Source organism: Gorilla gorilla, chromosome 9, assembly GCF_029281585.2.
Source record: "Gorilla gorilla gorilla isolate KB3781 chromosome 9, NHGRI_mGorGor1-v2.1_pri, whole genome shotgun sequence".
NCBI classification, from domain to species: Eukaryota; Metazoa; Chordata; class Mammalia; order Primates; family Hominidae; genus Gorilla; species Gorilla gorilla.
In genome coordinates, this window is record NC_073233.2 from 23,175,656 (window position 1) to 23,194,290 (window position 18,635).

Consider the following 18,635-nt stretch of genomic DNA (forward strand, 5'->3'; position numbering starts at 1 on the left):
ACCTGGAGTGAGCCCCAGCCCCTCACTGGGCCTCAGTTTCCTCATCTGTAGAACTGGACTTTTCCCAATCTTACAGTTCTTCAATTTCTTTGGCCAAAGCCCTGAAAGGCCAAGATCTAACTCTTCCTTTCCAGCCCCCCGAGGCTGGCAGTGTGGTCTGCACTGGTTCTCAGGCATCAGGGTGCCCTACTGAGGAGAGCAGGGGATGGGGGGCACAGTTCTGGTTCTAGAGATTTCATGGAGGCAGCAGGGTGGATTGCTCAGTCCCTATCACATTAGAGCCACTGAGGATTGAGTTCCTAAAAAGCATCACTTTCCCACCTGCCTACCAGTCAGAACAGTCCCGCCAGCGGCCGCTTTGCCAGTGGAAGGAGGCATCAGCAGGTGGCACTGCAATCACCTCAGCACAGCAGGGAGGTGAGGGGCTCAGCGCTAGGGAGGCGCAGGAAGCAGGCAGAAGCACACCAGACAGGGGCTCTTACTTGGAAGGTGTTAGACAAAGGTGTAGTGGAGTCCGTTGGTAAAAGGGGGGTAAGGTGGCACCGTCCTGGAAGACAGGGGGCCTTTAGGCGGGAGGAGGGCCAGCTGCTGTGCTAGATGGGGCACACAGGAATTAAGCGGTGTGTTAGACTCCTCATCAGCTCCTGCAGCACCAGATACCCCATTTGGCAGGCTGGGGTGGCATGGGCCCTGCTGCCCACCACAAAGGGCCTGGGCTTGAGGGTGAGGGACAGATCCACAGGGCCTGGTGGGGAACCAGATGGGTCAGGCTGCAGTTCCTGGATATGTTTCTGAGATGGAGAGAGGCATCAAGAGTGAGGAAAGGCCGCAGCAAAGATCATCCCTGAGTAGAGAGGGAGAAAGGCCCTGGGAACTGGCCGCAGCATGTTAGGGCTGGGAGCGCTCATCTGCTGGCAATAAGGAGGCCGAGGATGGCAGACCCCCCCCAGGGTTAGAGCAAGCAAGGCGAGAGGAGGGCATGGTATGGTGGGGGAGCCACCCCTGCTCGAACCCTCCCCAGGAGAAGCTCAAAAGCTGCTAAGATGAACCCCGGGGTCATGAGAAGGAGGGGTCTGGATGAGCCACCTCCTGCATCCCTAATCCCAGAACACCACACCGGCCACCTCTCAGCCCATTCAGCACGTGCTGGAAGGGACAGAGGACAGCCGAGATTTCAAGGGCTCTGTGCAGGATCAGGCTGTGGGGGACAGAGAACAGGTTTTGACTAAGACTATGGCCCCTCCCCTTGTTGCCAGTCACTCTCATGGCCCTCTGGGGCCACAGCAAAGCTCTGATCTCCAGACAAGACTCCCCAGGCCCAGGCATCTGAGGACCCTGCCGGCCACATCCTTGGCTACTTCTAGACACTTTGGCCAGGGTTGGAGAATTGGTAGGGGCCATGACACCACTTCAGGCTCTATGGCTGTTCCCTCCCCAGAAGAAGCACACCTGGCCAGGAGCACCACCCAGACACACAGTGGCCTCTGCACTGGGGGAGAAATGGTACTGGGTGAATTGTGAAGGCACAAAGCACACATAGGCAGGTGAGCTGTGAGTGGAAGGAGGAGCCTGCGGTCTCCTTCCTGGCTGAGAGAAAGAGCAGCCCTTTTATACACAGACACACACACATATACACAGTCACACACACACAGACACACATACACAGACACACACATAGACACACATTGAGACACACGGACACACACACACACACGTTCTCATCCCATGGTGTTATTTTTTTCCAATTGGACTGCAAAGTCCCACTTTCCAAGTCCTGTACTTTCTGGCACAGTACACTGTGATGAGGTGAACACTGGCTTTAGTTTAGAGACGAAGGCAGGGGGCCAGGGAAGGCAGGAGGGGCCCCCTTCTGCCTTGCCCCAGCAAGAAATCCAAGCATCAACCACTTTCCTGCCCCCTTCTTCATGAGGTCAGAAACCTTGGCCCCTTGGCTCAGCACCTTGAAAAACCTGTTCTTAGCTCATAGTCTCAGAGGAAGTGGGGTAGCAGCACCACTCCTCCTGGGACCTTTTTCCCCAGACACTTCTGAGCTTCTGGGCCCCCTTGGTCTCCTCCACTGTGTGGCCTGCTCCACCTTCCCTTCCAAGTCCTGCTGTGCTCATGGGACAGGATGCCGAGTGGTCAGGGGAACACACCACTGACCCTCAATTACCATCCTTGACACCTGGTTTTCCACTGGCTCTGGAACAGGCCATGCTGGGCCCAAGCCCACAGGTGCAGTGGGGCAGGATCCAGGCCTTGGGGGCTGGGCCATGGCCTTACCTGCCACCTGCTTGCTACGCTGGGAGGCCTCGGAGGCCAGGGCGTAGGAGATGTTGATGATGCGCTCCTGCTCCTGCAGCTGCAAGTCCAGGTCAGCCACACTGTTCTGGTCCTGGCCTGAGGTCGGCTGTAGGTTGCACATGCTGCAGGAGGGTCGGAAGCAGACCATGGGCCCTCCTGCCCTGGGCAGCAGCCTCAGGAGTGGAGGGTCTCCCTGGCCTAGAGGTTCTCAACATTTTGAGGGAGATCAGACAAAAACTGTGGTACTTTCTCCCTAGACAAAGGTACACGCTTTTCCCCAAACACCCAAACGGTCCCAGCTTTGTTCCTCCTTTGGGAAGGCCACAGACCTTAAGTTCACGGCTCTAGCTGGAGGCTCTTATTAAATTCAGACATGAGATGGCTAAGCCAGCTCTGAAAGGGAGGCTTACAAACAAGATTAAATTTCTGAAGCTATTGAGGCTTAGGGGACAGTAAAGTCACTTCAGAGGACCCCAGGCCAGCATCCAGGGGAGTGGGCAATGCCTCTGGTGCCCTACGGACAAGGCTGGCGCCCTTGGCTCTGATCTGCTGGTCTGCATGAGGGTGCACAGGCCCGAATGCTGGCAGGCCATCACTGGAGCTGATCTCCAACTGGGTCCACTTCACGGCCATGCTTGGCTCCACTCTCCACACTTGCTAGGGTCACTTGGGACACAGAATTGGGGGTGAGAGCCCAGGACAAGAAGCCTCTACGAATGTTGCAGGCCTTTCCAGATGACCCAGGCAGGCTTCCTTGCTGATCTGCTGGCGATGTACCAGCCTGCCCCCTCCAATGAGTAGGGCTTACCTGAGACGAAGACCTGGCAAAACACGCACCCCAGCCAGCCTGGCCCAGGGCCCACATGGTAGAGACGCCACCTGCGGTCAGGGTGACCTGCCAACACTTGAGCAAGCGAGGGCTGACCTTGACCGGGCGAGGATGTTGCGGATCTTCTCGGCTTTGCGGTACCGCGCCTGCAGCTCCTCAAGGCTGGGTGGCTCTTCGGGATCTAGCTCCACGTAGCGCTCAGGGATTGACACCTTCTCTGGTTTGGACAGCTGGGGAGAGGCCAGGAGGTGGCAGAGGGAGAGGCTCAGATGTCTGGGTTTAGGACTCGCTTTCCCCACCTCTGTCCCCTCCCACCATGGGAAGCAAGCAGAGTCCACAGAGACTAAGTAACTTGCTAAGATCACAAAATTAGTCAGTTGTGGAATCCAGGTTTGAACCTGAATCCGACTCCAAAGCTCATGTTCCTTCCACTCCACCAGCCAACCTCCTACAGGCTGGGGGAAGGGAAGGGCGAAATAACTAGACTACAAGCTCTCAGGATAAAAAATGATCATCCTTAATGCCACCGTCAAGGCCCTAAGTGATCTGACCCCTGATGACCTCTCCAGCCACTGATCAACCAGTCCCTCCAGTTCCCCGCCCACAGTGGGGCCTCTGTTCTGTCTGGGAAGCTCTTCCTTTTGTTCCCTTGACTCTCATCTTTTCAACCTCACTTTGAGGATCCTTCTCTGATCCCCTCCACCCCCTCACTTTCCATTCACCATTGTCTCCCTCTGTCTAATGCAGGGACTTAGTACTTAGTAGCCCTCCAACTAATTCTCCCTGAATGGATGGATAATGGATAAATGGATGATTGACAGGTGGGTGAATGAAAGGATGTGATGGTGCTTTCTGTCCCTAAAAAAGCTCTTCTGATCTAGACAGGAGGCAGCTATGCTGAATCCACTGCTGGCCAGAGGAAAATGGCCTCAAATTCCACCTCACCAGCATCTCCCGTGGACCTAGTGGCAAACTTGGCTTGGTGAAACCTTGCTTGGACTAAGAACACTAAAGGAAGCTTTTGCATGCTCCAGGAACTTTTTCCTCCCTGAATTACAAAAGCACACTAAAATGGGGTGGGTTGAAGCTCCTAAAAACAAGCTTAATCCAATCCCAGGGCAAACCAGGTCATGGATTTAAACCCACATGCAGCCCTTTCACTCTGTTGGAGATGGCAAGAAATAAGCTCTTCTCTGTTACTCCAATGAGGACAGATTTAGAGGAAGGAAGCAGATTACATTGTAGCAGGAGGAATTTAGGTTAGAGATAAGGAACAACTTTTTCCCTGGGCTGGCAGGCAATCAGGACACTACAGAACACACTTCCCCTGCCAAGGCAGCATGTTGGGGCTTCTTTTGTGAATCTGAGAATGCACAGACCTTTGGCTGTTTCAGATGGCAAAGGAACAAGGTCTTGTGGCAGGGGACCAGCCTTGTTAACTCCTAGAGCCCCAGCAGACCCCAAAACTCAACAACTGTACAGGCATCTATCTTATCCACACACTGTTCCTTTGTTCCCAAAGACCACAGGAACCCCTAACATACTGAGACAGGTAGATACCATTGGCAAATCAGCTTGTGAATGGGCCTGGCACCACCTCTTAAGACAGCAGGAAGGCTCTGGAAGACAGGTCCTCCTCAGTACTCACTCTCCTATCACACAGACCTGGGGGAAAGTTTTATTGAGGTCTCGCCTCGATCCAACCTTCATGTGGTGAGAACATTTCCTCTTGTGCAGTTTCCAGGCAGGCCAAGTCCTTGTACAAATGCTTTTGGTACATTTATGGGTCACTGTGTGATTCATTCAACACAGTCAAAGATGCAGCAAAGATGTACCACGTACCCACTGTGTGCCAGGCCCTGTGCCAGGGACTAGGGATACAAAGGTGAACCAAGCAGCCATAGACGCTGCCCTGAAGAGCTTAGGAATAGCATCGACATAGGCCACAGGAGACAATCTACGTCTTGAAGACACTGAGTGTGTCATCCCGAGTTCCCTTTCTCTCCCCTTGGGTAGAGACATTTCCTGATGGGTAGAGATCCAGGAGTTACTTGCTCTCCTGGGCCTGCCCTGTCATGATGCACGTGAGCCACCAGAGGGCACCAAAAGAATTCAGACCAGAACTGTGCACTGTCTCCTAGCTTCTACCATGGCTGGAAATTTCGCCTATGATTTTCAAACCTGCCCCCCATTTTCCCCTAGTCAGACTGCCCAAGTTGGCCTCACCAGCCAGTTGAAAAGCCAACCCCTGGTGTCGCAGGGAACATTTGCTAACAATAACAACTGCTGCTCACGTGCCTACTATGTGGCTTTGATCGCTAAACCTACCGAGAACATGTGCAGTTACTTAATCCTCTTCACAACCCACTTCACTGTTGAGGAAACTGAAGCACAGAGAAGCTAAAATTGCAATTTGCCCTAAATTACAGAGATAGTTTTGAACCTTCATTGAAACATCTGGCCTCCTTTCATTGCCTTAAGCTGCTATCCATCCATCCTCCTAGGCCACACTGAAGCTGAGCCATGTCCCTGTTCAGGATGATACCCCACAGCGGGAAGGTGGATCAGGCTGGGAGCTTGAAGGCCATGTCTCCTGCAGGACATGAAGGAAGTGCCTGCCCTCACCTCTCTGCTGATGTCCAAGTCATAGTCTTGAGGCTCCAGGTCCAACTCAGTGACAGGCATGGCCTGCACTTTCAACCAGCCATTCTCCTCCTTGTCCTTTTTTTCCCCTTGCACGACCCGTTCCAGCAACTGCAGGTCAAAGTCCTGCTCACGCTTCCACTGGCAACAGAACAAGAGGTTAAACGTAGTCGCTTCCTGATTGCTGAAAGAGCCCGGCTGGTCACCTTTTTCCATGGGGTCCTTTGGAAGATGAACCTGTGATCCCCTTAGGGAAAAGCTATATGTGCAATAGAGAATGAAGCTGCTGTCCCCTTCATATGGGCTGTTCCAGGCTGCTAAGTGCTCTCTGATCTGGGTTCCCAGAGGTTTCAAACATACACCCTTGGTGCACAGGTCTAAGACTCATGACTTCAGGCTCACAGTGGTCCCCAGGGAAATAGAAGGCTCCCAGAGAGGGTGATCTCCAAACAACTTGGGACAGAGTTCTAGAGAAGGGATTTGTCCCTTCCACTCTCTACAGCTGGTTCAGGAGACATACGTCCCAGGCTCAGAATTAATGGAAAAACACGCCCTTCAAGGCCCTGCTAAGCAAGAAGAATAACCAAGGATCTTTCTATTGGGAATTTTCAACAAGATAACATTCGTAGGTGGGGGATCTCGCACTTACAGCAGGGCTGGGGAGGTACAAGCAAAAGCAGCTTGGAGCCAATGAGGCAGAAAAACTGCTGTATGAGACCCATCTATTTGAGACAGATGTTTTCTTTAAATTAGAAAAAAAACTAAATCATATAAAATTGAAATGCTAAATCAAATGGAATGTTTCTAAGGCTGTTTCACAGTATCAACTTTGTAACAAGCTTCCCAAGAGGGAAAATCTAACCGATAAGATCCAACCATGACTGTCCAGCTCCGTGGTGACTTCCTGTTGACCCAGGACCTGCATCCTCACAGGCCTTTGACCGCTGAGCAGGTTGTTGAGAATAGAGCAGGCTCAAAGCCTCTCTTCCCCTGAGCAAAACCAAAGCAGATGCTTATCTATCCCAGGCCATCTTCTCTCTCCCATCCATCCACCTCAAAGCCCCAAATGGTCCTGATTGTCTTTGATGCCTCAAGTCCCTCCAGAACCCCAAACCCAGAGCCATATTCGCACATTTCACCCATTCATGCACAAGCTCTCAATAATGACTCCAAATCAATGTAATCACTCTTAGGTGATGGTTTCCAACTATTGTTGGAAAGGATTAGGCAATTGAAGTTCCAAAGATGAAAAAATCAATTTAATGATTCACAAAGAAAACACTCATTTCCTTACACGCTCACAAATGCTCCAAATAGAGACAAGTCCTCATTTAAACCCAGCCTGATTGTTTCCACAAACAGGAAAAGTTCACTAGACTCTACAAGGTATCCTGGGGAAGAACCACGCCAATCCATTATTATTAAGCAACATGTTTATTGGCGTTGATGCAGAGACTTACACAAGTCTTCTTTTTTAAGAGAAAAATTACAAGGTATTCAAGTTACGATTTTTAGATAATCTCTACATTTGAGACATCAAATTATAAAAGGTCAGTGTTACCCCATATGACATTTGTTTTAAAAGTTTAAAGGTTACCAGGTTTGCAGCTTTTAAAGATATGAATGTCCTGGGCCTTACCCCTTTGGTGTCTGAGCTAGCAGCTGCAGAGAGGCCCTCTGAATACACAGTATATTTTGCTATCCCTTCAAGTTATTAAATACCAGAAACACAAAAGGTTTTCCATAAGAAATTGTGTGATTGGACTACAGGAATTAAAACCGAACAACCTCAGTCTTGGGAGAACGCATTCAAACGTGCAATCTCTGAAGTCCCTGTCTACTGTCCAGGTGTAAAGCATGGATTTTTATAAATTAATAATGCCCAGACCTCTGGCAATGACTGTGGCGTCAGGCAGCAGGTTGGCTCAGGCTTGTGGGGTGGCTTTTGGGACAAGTGAATTATGAGTCAGTAGGCCTGCATGAAGAGGGCAGCAGAAAGGTGAGTCACATCTGGGAACACTCAACAGGCTATGGAGACAAGAACCGCTATTACAAAGCCCGGTAATAAGTAGCACAGGCCAGTTAGAGCATGTTCAATGCAAATCAGAAGCTTCTGTAAACACAATCAGGCAGGATTAGAGAGGCAATGAGCGGTAACACTAAAAGCAAAGGAGCTTGTGCAATGAATTAGGGAAAGAACAATCAGGCTAGAGGTTTAGGGAAACATGGGATTTCAAACAACAGGGAAAAGTCAAATGGAATGTTTCCAAAGGTACCTAAGGTGACTGTGGACAGGGCGCAGCGCCAGGAAGCGCCACCAGGGGGCAGCACAGGCCTCCCCAGCAATCCCAGACACCCTGAGGCCTCTGCACTGCAAGCCCAGGGAGACCAGTGGCCCTTGGGGCAGGGGTGTGACCCCGTGCTCCATCACCCTCACACAGCATCTGCTGGCAGGTCTGGGAGGCTGACCAGTTTGCTTGTGCTTCTAACCAAATCGTGTCACCATCTTCCTCGTCTCCTCTCTGAACCCTGTATTCCCAGGTCCTGAATTCAGCTGAGATTCTGAACGCCTGCAAAGGCCCCTCTCCATCGCGGCTGGGCGGACTGACTGGGTATTTCCTCAGGCTCCTGGGCCTGTTTGATCCTCACTCCAGCTCTGGTTCAGGTCACCCTCTGACCAGGCATTTGTCCAGCCTGGGTCGTGGACAAACAGCCCCATGGGGTGTTCTCTGAACATGTAGGTCAATGGACAGCTCGCTCACTGGGAGCTGTGATGTGCTTGTGTTTGGGGGACTCTGAGGGGCACTCGGCTCCCTGTCCCTGCCCCGCTGCCTGGCCCCTCCTAACATACTGAGCCAAGATCTCCAGGGAGCGGCCGGCTGAGGTAGCGAGATGACGGCAGGCCCGTCCTCTCCCCTTGGCCCAGTGTCCTCTTGCGCTCTCGGACCAGGGCCTTCTGGTGTCGCTTCATGCGCTCCAGCTGCTCCTCTGCACTCATCTTGCCTCGCTGGTGATCCCCTGAGTACAGGCGCTCCAAGGCACTCTTAGGTCTCTGAGGAAGAGGAGGCAGGCAAGAGAGACACAGAACGGCTGGGCTGGGCACGCAGAGGACAGCCACCCCGCTGGCTGCATTCCCGTTGTCTCTCTCTCACACACATGCACACTCTAGCTGGGCTCCTCTTGGCCTTAGAGAACTATTTCCTCTAAGCAACACGATGCCCCCAACCCTCGGAGCTTTCTGAGTAGCACCCATTCTGCAGATGCAGACACTTAGGCTCAGGCCTGTCCAGTGAGGCCAGAACCCAGGATGCAGGCTTCTTGAGCTCCCTCCTGCCACCCTGACAGGCCAGAGAGAAAGGCAGGATGCCCTCCTTGGTGGACAGTGGGTGACAGGGAACTCAGGAGGGGCTGAGGCCACCCCAGAGGCCATCCCCAGGGCTGAAGGGATGGCCAGTTACTGTCCCCCTGGGAGACCCTCCCTCCCCACGTGAAGGAGCAGGGAGGTCCTCGACAGCTCAAGGCCACTCACAGGGAAGGTCGCCTTGCTGCTTTCGGCATTGAGACCCCTCCGGAGTGTGACGTAGGGAGCAATGGTGGACGACTGCTGGAGCCTTGACGTGGACCCTGAGAGCCCTTAGTGAGGAAAGAGAAGTGCAAGCATGTTTGTGCTGGGGTGGATGGGTCCCTGCTTCTCCCTCATCACACATTCTTGCAGAAGGACCAAGAGCACCCAGTCAATGACCCACCCTTATTTCTCTTCTTCCTCCCCAGGGCATGAAGGAGCAAGGTCCCCAATAGAGGATGGGGGCCAGCCCAGGGGTGACCTTTGTCCCTGATGGAGGGCAGTGTCCCTGCAGATCTGTGGACCACCCCAGGCTTCCCTTACATGCAGATGACTGGGCTGCCTGGCAGGTAGAAAGGCTGGAGGGGCAGGAATGCCTTTCACCCCCTGATCCATTCTTAGGCACCCTGCACAACCCAACTTGGGGTGAGGAGGACAGTGAGAAGGACACTCAACTGGCAAGAAAGCATTTAAGGAAAGGGCTCAGAGTCTTCGAGTGGCACTCTGGAAGGTCTGAGATGGCCAAGCTGGTGGCAGCCACCCAGCACTCCGGCCTACAGGGTGCAGTGACTCTGGAGCCGGAGCACTGGGATTGTCTTCTGGTTCCACCAATGACCAGCTAATTGGCAAGTTATTTAATTTCTCTGGGCCTTAGTTTCCGTGTCTCTAAAATGGGGATGACAGTACTTTCCTCATAGGATTGTTGTGAATATCATGTCTATATAAAGTGCTTAAACAGTGCCAGGCTTTCTAGTAACTGCTATTATCATTGTTCCTGGGGACAGATGTAACAAAAGAGGAAGAGAATCAGGATGTGGGCCAGAGGAAGGCAGGCCAGGTCCTCCCTGTTGGCATCCCAGACCCCCCTGACAGCTGCTGCTCATTCCTAGGCCTAGAGCTGCAGGCAGAAGGGTACGAGGCACCAGCTGAAGGCTGGAAGCAGTGTGGTGGAATTCCCAGAGAAACTCCAGGGAGGGCCCTGCCTTACCTCTGCCTGGCAGCGTCTGGTACCTGCTCTCAGGGCCCACAAGTCCCAGGGAGGGCTGGGCCATGTCCCCGCTGAGGGTCGCCAGCTCAGGCTCACTGACATACGACCGCAGCTCCACCTGTGGGCAGAGTCCCAGGTGATGTGACCTGCCAGTGTCACACCCCTTTACCTCTCCCCACATGCAGAGTGGCAGCCCCAGGGTACCCCGCTCACCCTGGAATCCCCGTTCACACACTGCCCCAGCTCCCGGTCTCGCTTCCTCTCGTCTGACTGCCGCTTGAGGCCCCGCACAGATGTGTGCCGGATGATGGTGGCCTCTCTTGGCAGAGGCGGCACAGCCGGGGGCTGGTCCTCTGGGCTGTAGAGTTCGGGGAGTGGGGGCCTGGGAGGTGCTTCATCTTCCTGCTGAGAAAGAGAACCAGACCAGTGGTCAGCGAGACAGAGCTGGAGGGAGGACTGCTAGGTACTGCCACAGTGGAGGTTTAAAGGGTAGGAACAGGCCACATCAGAGCCACAGAACATGACTGCCTCAGCCAAGGAGCACTCACACTTCCCCTGGCGGAGCAGTGAAGAAGGGACATGCTCTGCTCCTCTATCCCCTCAGAGGTATACAGTTTCTATTCCTCAAAGTGTTACCTGTAACTGTGTCCTGAAATCCAGGACTCAGGTCTCCCGGGTCCATGCCCTGGGTGCTGTGCTGAACTGCTCCCTCTGCTCATCTGGAGTGCACATTGCAGGCAGGCTGCTAACCCTGCCCTGACTTCCATGCTTACGACAGCACCACCTACCTGGAGAGTAACATCTACCCACTCAGCAGTGCTCAGCCTGAGCCGGCTCATTGGCCCTACACGAGCTCTGGCGCCTTCAGCAAGGTGGGGACCTGAACAAGGACAGAGTCTACATCCTCCTGGCCTTTCTATCAGAAATGTGCATGGTTACAAAATATTTCCTCCTTCCTGACTCAGACAGAACAGGCGGTCAGGATGAGTGACTCACTGCCTACCATGCAGTTCATTCCCTAGAATGTGATGAATGCAACATTTTCCTTGAAACTGCCTGTCCACAATGTTCTGTGAGGGCAGTGGTTCCTCTACATATCAACAGACCGGCCCCTGGCTGCCATGAACGCCCACTCGCAGGACTAATGACCATCATGCCTTCTACCTCCTAAATTCCCTCTTTCTCGGTCTAATTTGGTTTTGTTTTTAAGAATTTTGCAGAGTTCAGGAAAGGGCACTCCAAGCTCTTGGAAAGTTCAGGAAACAGCACTCCAAAGCAAAGGTTTATCAACAATCTTCTAAAGCAACATGCTTCACTGATGTGTGAAAGTTAAGCCATCTGCCTAAGATACGCACTGGTTCTCTGAGGATCCACAGTTTCCAATCCTGACAAGATAGCTGAATCACCAATTTCTAAAAAGCTCCCCAGAAAGATAAACATAAAACATTGATTGCCTTTGATTGAATGGAATGTCTGGAGGCAGAGGGTGGGAAGGAGACATGTTATTATGTACTTTTTTATATCTTTTGCTTTTGTATCCTTTGAGAATATTATCTAATTTATTTTTAAAAACATTAAACTCAAGAAAATAAGTCAAATAAAAATAAAAGAACTATAGCCACATGCAACAATGTATATAAATCTCACAAACATAATGTTGAAGAAAAGATGCAAGATACAAAATAGTATAGAGTTATATAACAGCATAATCACAGTGTTTAGGAGTCAACACAGGTACTAAAATTAAAAAAAAAAAAAAAAAAGGCAAGGGGATTATTATCCAAAAAGTCAAGATTGTGGTTACTTCTGGCAGACAGGAAGTAGCTTGGCCTGGGAAAGAACCCACAGGCTTCTGGTTGCTGGCAGTGTTCTATTTCTTAGTCTAGCTGTTGGTATAAAACAGGTGGTCTCTTTATTGTTATTTGTTAAATTATATAATCCTGTTTTATGTCATTTTCAGGATGGATATTATTGTTTCACAAATGTAAATGGGTTTTATTTTGTTTTGAGACAGGGTCTTGCTGTATTGCCCAGGCTGGAGTGCAGTTGTGTAATCACGGGTCACTGCAGCCTCAAACTCCTGGGCTCAAATGATCCTCCTGCCTTAGCCTTCCCAGTAGCTGGGACGACAGGCAAGCAGCACCACGCCCATCTTATAAGTGTTAAAAACAAGTAAGTAATAAAACAAATGGTAAAACTGGCAAACACACATATATTCCTAGGAGACAGGACCTCTCCTGGTGATCCTGATGCTCACCCAAGCTGAGAAAGCCCTGTCTGAGAGCCACAGATGACCAGGCTGAGGAGGAGCCTCTGTGACCATCACAAAAGGGAAAATGAGGAGGCTCAGGGAAGGGACGGACTTGCCTGAGGACACAGTGAGAGAATCAGTTCCGGAATCTGGGTGTCCCAGCTCCTATGCCAGTGCCTTTTTCCCCTACTCCCTGTCCCAGCTGGCAGCATTCTGCCCTATGTTGGCAGCCATCTGCCCCAGACATTCCTGCTGTTTGTTTTGGAATTTTCCCTCTCCTGTTTTAGGGCTAGAGCTCCAGTCCACCTCTTAGATCTGGGATTGGGAAGGAGATCTCAAGATGCTGAAATCCACAGTGACTCTCTGGCTGGGTGCTGGGCCATATCCTGGGTCCAGCTCCGGGCCCTGGACTATGGCTGGAAGCAGGTAGATGGTGAGGACCAGGGTAGCAGAACTCTTGTGTTTTACCCAGCACTGTGCACTGACCTCATCAGAGGTCCAGGCACACACGATGCCCAGGTGAGTCTCCTCCAAGCCTTTGTTGGCAAAAATCTGGAGGGCCCCATTCCGAGGTCCACTCTGCTATGGCTTCCCTGCACTGGGACCAGCCTCATTGTGTTCTCCAGCCAAGGCTGGCCTGGCCCTGGAGGCGTGAGCTCTCTTGGGACCTGACCACATCTCCTATTTCTTTAAAGTCTCCTGCATTCCCAGACTCTGCCAAGAGCTTGGCCCCTTTCTATGCCAGGCAAACCAAGGTGCTGGCCCAGTCAGCCACAGAGGCCACAGACTGGATCTGGGACTGAAAGCCCAATTAGATGGCAGATGGCACAGAATAAAAGAGAAGGGCCAGGAGATGTGATTGGATTCACTAGTTAGCATGGAGACATTGAGCAAATGTCAACAATTTAGGCTTTTAGTTTTCTTCTCTGTGGAATGGGGATACTGCTCTTGCTGTGTATACTCTGCGAGGTTATTTTAAAGATCAAAGCATCCTCACAACCCAGCCCAGAGCTCAGCGGCGGGTGAAGGGAAGGACACTTTTCCACTGGACTGAGCTCACTGCCCACAGGCTGTGTAACTGCAGGAGAGCCCCCTGCGGATTTGCACAAAGGTTTGCATGGGGACAGCTTCGTCCACAGCCACACACCTCTCTGCAGATCACAAACTCCACCCTACTCAGCACGCTCACTTCTTGGTGGGCCTCAGTTTTCCCAACTGCAAAATGGGAGAGTTGGGTTAGATCATCTTCCAGGGCTCTTCCAGTTCTGACAGTCTAAGGCACAATAGCAGGGAAATACTACTTTTTAACTGCTTGTGACTAAGGACTCCTTTAGGACGCTGGCTGGGTCCATTTCCCCAAGTTTTCCCAGGAGTTTCTCTCCCAGGAGAAGGTAATCTGAGGACAGAGAGGAAACAATGGCATTCAGCTCCTAGTTATCACTACTTACAACTTTGGGCTTCGCCTTAGTTGGTGACTGAAGGGGGGATGTCACTTTCCTCAGCTGGGGTGGGTGAGGTCGGTACGGCACGTAGGTTTGCAGCTGGGGGAACAGTCGAACCTCCAGAGGGGTCCGCACAGGGCTGGTGGGAGGACTGGGCTGTGGGGGCGGCTTGCTCTCAGAAGTTGAGAGTGAAGGCACAGGCGGGTGAGGAAACAAAGGCACCGTTTTTCTCTCTAAGGGGCATAGAAGGAAACAAAGCACGGGATGGAACAAAGATCCCCTTCCTTGGAGGATGAGTGGAGTAATTTAGCACCTCGAAGACTCAACCCCCCCAAGGGCCATCCCACCCACCTGGTTCCCAGCCTTCCACCCTCCCGGTTCCCAGCCTTCCACCCTCCCACCACCCTGCCCCCAACCAGATCCCCCACACCCAGGAAGATGAACAGCTCACCCGGATTTTTTACTGACTCCACTAGAATTCTGAAGTTCTCCTTATTTGCACTCAGGCCTGCAGTGACATCTTCAATTCTCCATAGATCTTTCTGTATCTGCGATTTCTCCTGAGGAAGATGAAGTGGTGGGTTTGCCTTCTTAGCTCCTTACAAGTTTCTTCTTAGGACTTATCCTACCATTTCAGACAGAGCCCCCCGCCCTGGAGGGCAGCATCCCCTCTGGAAACCCCACTAGTGCTAGAACCAAGCCTGCTTCATAGCTTTCTAGGTAAGCATAGACAAGGAAAATGCCCACGATCCAGGGAGAAATTTCAGAGTAGCTTTCAGCAGTCCAGCTTGCCTACCTAATTTAAAAATAGACTGCCGTAAACACTGTGCCATTCCACTAAAATACTGTATGACATACTTAGACTAGTCAATTTCATAGAGACAGGAAGTACAACAGTGGTTGCTGGGGGCGGGGGAGAGGGAAGAATGCAGAACTATTTAATGTGTATAATGTTTCAGTTATACAAGATAAAAAGTTCTGGAGATTGGGCGCACAAAAATGTGAATGTACTTAACACCACTGAACTGTATACTTAAAAATAATTAAGATGAGTCGGGTGCAATGGCTCTTGTCTGTTATCCCCGCACTTTGGGAGGCCAAGGAGGTAAACACTTGAGGCCAGGAGTTTGAGACCAGCCTGGCCAACATGTGAAACCCCATCTCTACTATAAATACAAAAATTAGCCAGGCGTGGTGGTGTGCGCCTGTAATCCCAGCTATTTGGGAGGCTGAGGCATGAGAATCGCTTGAACCTGGGAGGCAGAGGTTGCAGTGAGCCGAGATCATACCACTGCACTCCAGCCTGGGCAAAAGAGTGAGACCCTGTCTCAACAAAATAATAATAATAATAAAGGTGGTAAATTTATGTTCTGTGTATTTTACCACAGTTTTTTCCTTTTTTTTTGAGATGGAGTTTCACTCCTGTTCCCAGGCTAGAGTGCAATGGCGCCATCTCGGCTCACTGCAACCTCCACCTCCCAGGTTCAAGCATTTCTCCTGCCTCAGCCAACCAGGTAGCTGGGATTACAGGTGCCCACCACCACATCTGGCTAATTCTTGTATTTTTAGTAGAGACGGGGTTTCACCACATTGGCCAGGCTGGTCTTGAACTCCTGACCTCAGGTGATCTGCCTGCCTCAGCCTCCCAAAGTACTGGGATTACAGGCGTGAGCCACTGCACCTGGCCTTTACCACAATTTTTTAAAAGGCACTGTCCTATGTAATCATGACAGAAGGGAAGGCAAGGACTAGAGTTTACACCATCTCTAGGATATAAAAAACATTTTTAAAAAATCAGCTGAACCCGATATTTGAGGTTTAGTTAAAAATACAGTAGTGAATGGAATATTAGTTGGCAATAAAAAGGAATGAAGTACTGATGCATGCTACAACAAGGATGATCCTTGAAAACATGTGAGGGAAAGAAGCCAGTCACAAAAAGCCACACATTACATAATTCCATTTATAAGAAATGTCCAGACTAGTCAAATCAGTAGAAACAGAAAGTAGATTAGTGTTTGGCAAGGGCAGAGGGGACGCTGGGGGAATGAGAGTGATTGTTAATGGATACAGGATTTCTACTGGGGGATGATGAAGTGTTATAAAATTGATTATGGTGACGGCTGTATCATGCTGTGAATATACTAAAAACCACTGAAATGTATACTTTAGAAGGGTGAATTTATTTATTTATTTATTTTTTTGAGATAGGGTCACTTTGTTGCCCAGGTTGAAGTGCAGTGGTATGATCAAGGTCACCGTAACCTCAAACTCCTGGGCTCAAGTGATCCTCTCGCCTTGGCCTCCCAAGTAGCTAGGAGTACCGGAGCATGCCACCATGCCTGGCTAGTTTTTCTTTTTCTTTTTCAGTTTTTGTAGAGACAGGGGTCTTGTTATGTTGCCCAGGATGGTCTTGAACTCCTGGCTCCAAGTGATCCTCCTGCTTTGGCCTCCCAAAGTGCTGGGATTATAGGCATGAGCCACCACGACCAGCCGAAAGGGTTAATTTTATGACGTGAAATATATGATAAAGCTGTTAATTTTTTTAGCACAATAAGAGTACAATTTTTATATATCAATTTAAAAAAATAATAAACTCCAAAAAATACATATCTACATACAATGGGGAAGGACCTAGGCTATATGATCATGTGCATTCTGACAACCAAAATCAAATGGGAAGAGGATCTAAAAGAGGTGCAGAGGGGTCTGATGCGGTTAAGAGACTACGGGCCAGCTCTTGACGGGGCTGTTTAAACATCAAATGTAGTATTCTCTTGACTTTTAAGTTAAAATGGGGGAAAGATAGCCTTGGTCCCACCCCATGGACTAAAATAAAGGCAGGCTTCCCACCCCATCTCCTCTCGAGGCACCTAGCTACCCCTTAACTGGAAGAGTTCTTGCACTGCATGAGCCTCATGGACCTGCCCGATACTGCTTGTTGATCCATCCCTACAGGGCCTGGCACTTAGCAGGTTCTCAGTGCATACATGCTACGTGAATAAAGGACCAGTCATGTAAAATTCCCTGAGCAAATACTTTCCAACAGCCATGACAACAGAAGTCCAAAGCCTCCTGTCCCAAGGGGGAGCTCACAGTTCTCACTCTCTCTCTCAACCCCTCCAACATAAAGCACATCCTCAGGTCTGGCAAGCTAATAATGGGTTTGATTCTCAGCTCCGTGCCAAAGCATGAGCATCCTAAAACAGACAGGTGTATTACCGAGCCCAGGGCATGTGTACGTAAGAGGATGACCTCTAGGGCTGAAGTCCCCAAGCTGAGTGTTGGGAACAGGTAAAGAAAGGGATTAAACGCAGTCCTCTTCCTCCTCCATAGCTCCCTGGCAAAGCTCCCCTGTCAGCCACTTTCTTGCCCTCCTGATGCCTTTCTGTCACCCCCACATGTGAGAAAAGAACAGAGAGCAGAGAATAAAAAAGGCTGGAGAGTGTCTATCCTTCTCCAACGGTGATGGAATTTTGGGCCTTCATAATGAGGGGAGGGGAATTTTGGGGGAAATGAGGGGGTGGAGTTTATTCCTGCCTCCTCCCAGCACACTGGGTAGAAAGGCTCCTATGTGCTGCTTTCAGCAAAGCCTTGAACTCACTGTTTTAGCCTTGACTGAAAAGGCTATTTTCCTGCAGCCAAACCTGACTACAGGGAGGCGAATTTCTAAGCCCTGTTACTGAGAATCTGCACATGGGGCTGCAAGCGCATCTGCAGTGCTGATGATTTATCTAGGGCTCTAACAGCCTGCCTGGCCTAGAATGACACCAAAGAAGCTAGCACAGTGCCTGCTCAAAGCAGGGCTTTGTTAGCTTCCCAGGTTACCGTGCCACTTAGGGAAAGTGTGAGCAGTGCCGCAGGCAAGGTGGAAATCAAGATGCAGGCTCCAGGCTGGCCTATCTGAGAGTAAGTCATGGGGCTGAGTTCTCCAGGGCATCTGTGACAAAGACCTGTCACAGTGTATCTATTTGCTTTTGGGAGGGAAGGGGGAAAAAAAAGGATTCTAGGCCTGCTATATGTTAAATCACCATGACATAAGGCACAGTAAAGACACAAATGGCCAATAATCATACGAATAGATATTTAACCTGCTAATAACTAAATAAATGCAAATTAAAGCAAGATGCCATTTAGTAGACTAGCAAAACTAAAAAGATCAATTACAAGTGCTGACAAGGATGTGAGCAAATAGGTCCAGTACTTTCATTTGCTGTGGGTAGGAAGATAAACAGGTGCAGCCCTTTAGAAGGTGGTTTGGCATATCCATCAACTTTTAAGATGTATACTCATTCCAACCCCAGCAAGTCCACTCCTAGGAGCCTATCTTACACAGATACTTGTAAACAATGTGAAAAGGCAGTTACACGAATCCTTATCACACCACCATTTATAAAAGCAAAACGCTGAAAATAATTAAATGCTATCAGAAGAGGAATGGCTAAAGTAGAAAACACCCAGACTATGAAATATTATGTAACAGTCAAGAAAAACAAGTTTAATTTCCTTAGACTGGCGCTGCCCAATACACCTTTCTGAGATGATAGAAACCTATAATCCTTGCTGTCCAAGACAGTAGCCGATAGCCACATGTGGGTATGGAGCACTTGAATGAG

General features: G+C 50.3%; 1 protein-coding gene across 16 annotated transcripts in view; it reads right to left on the bottom strand.

Annotated features, from left to right (window-relative positions):
• The window catches only part of PLEKHA7 (pleckstrin homology domain containing A7), a 243,685-nt gene that overhangs the window by 4,020 nt on the left and 221,030 nt on the right, over nt 1-18,635 (bottom strand). For 8 of the 16 annotated variants that reach the window (XM_031016207.3, XM_055355899.2, XM_055355898.2 and 5 more), the window contains 10 exons: nt 14,471-14,579; nt 14,026-14,252; nt 10,540-10,731; nt 10,327-10,444; nt 9,306-9,409; nt 8,628-8,828; nt 5,759-5,917; nt 3,230-3,363; nt 2,284-2,426; nt 483-593 (listed from right to left, as the gene is read on the bottom strand). In XM_031016207.3, the coding sequence (XP_030872067.1) occupies nt 493-593; nt 2,284-2,426; nt 3,230-3,363; nt 5,759-5,917; nt 8,628-8,828; nt 9,306-9,409; nt 10,327-10,444; nt 10,540-10,731; nt 14,026-14,252; nt 14,471-14,579 (1,488 nt within the window). In that variant the 3' untranslated portion in view covers nt 483-492. Of the gene's footprint in view, nt 1-482; nt 594-2,283; nt 2,427-3,229; nt 3,364-5,758; nt 5,918-6,638; nt 6,767-7,191; nt 8,829-9,305; nt 9,410-10,326; nt 10,445-10,539; nt 10,732-14,025; nt 14,253-14,470; nt 14,580-18,635 lie in introns of those variants that run through there. The other 8 variants (XM_031016209.3, XM_055355908.2, XM_055355909.2 and 5 more) reach the window with 6 other exon arrangements.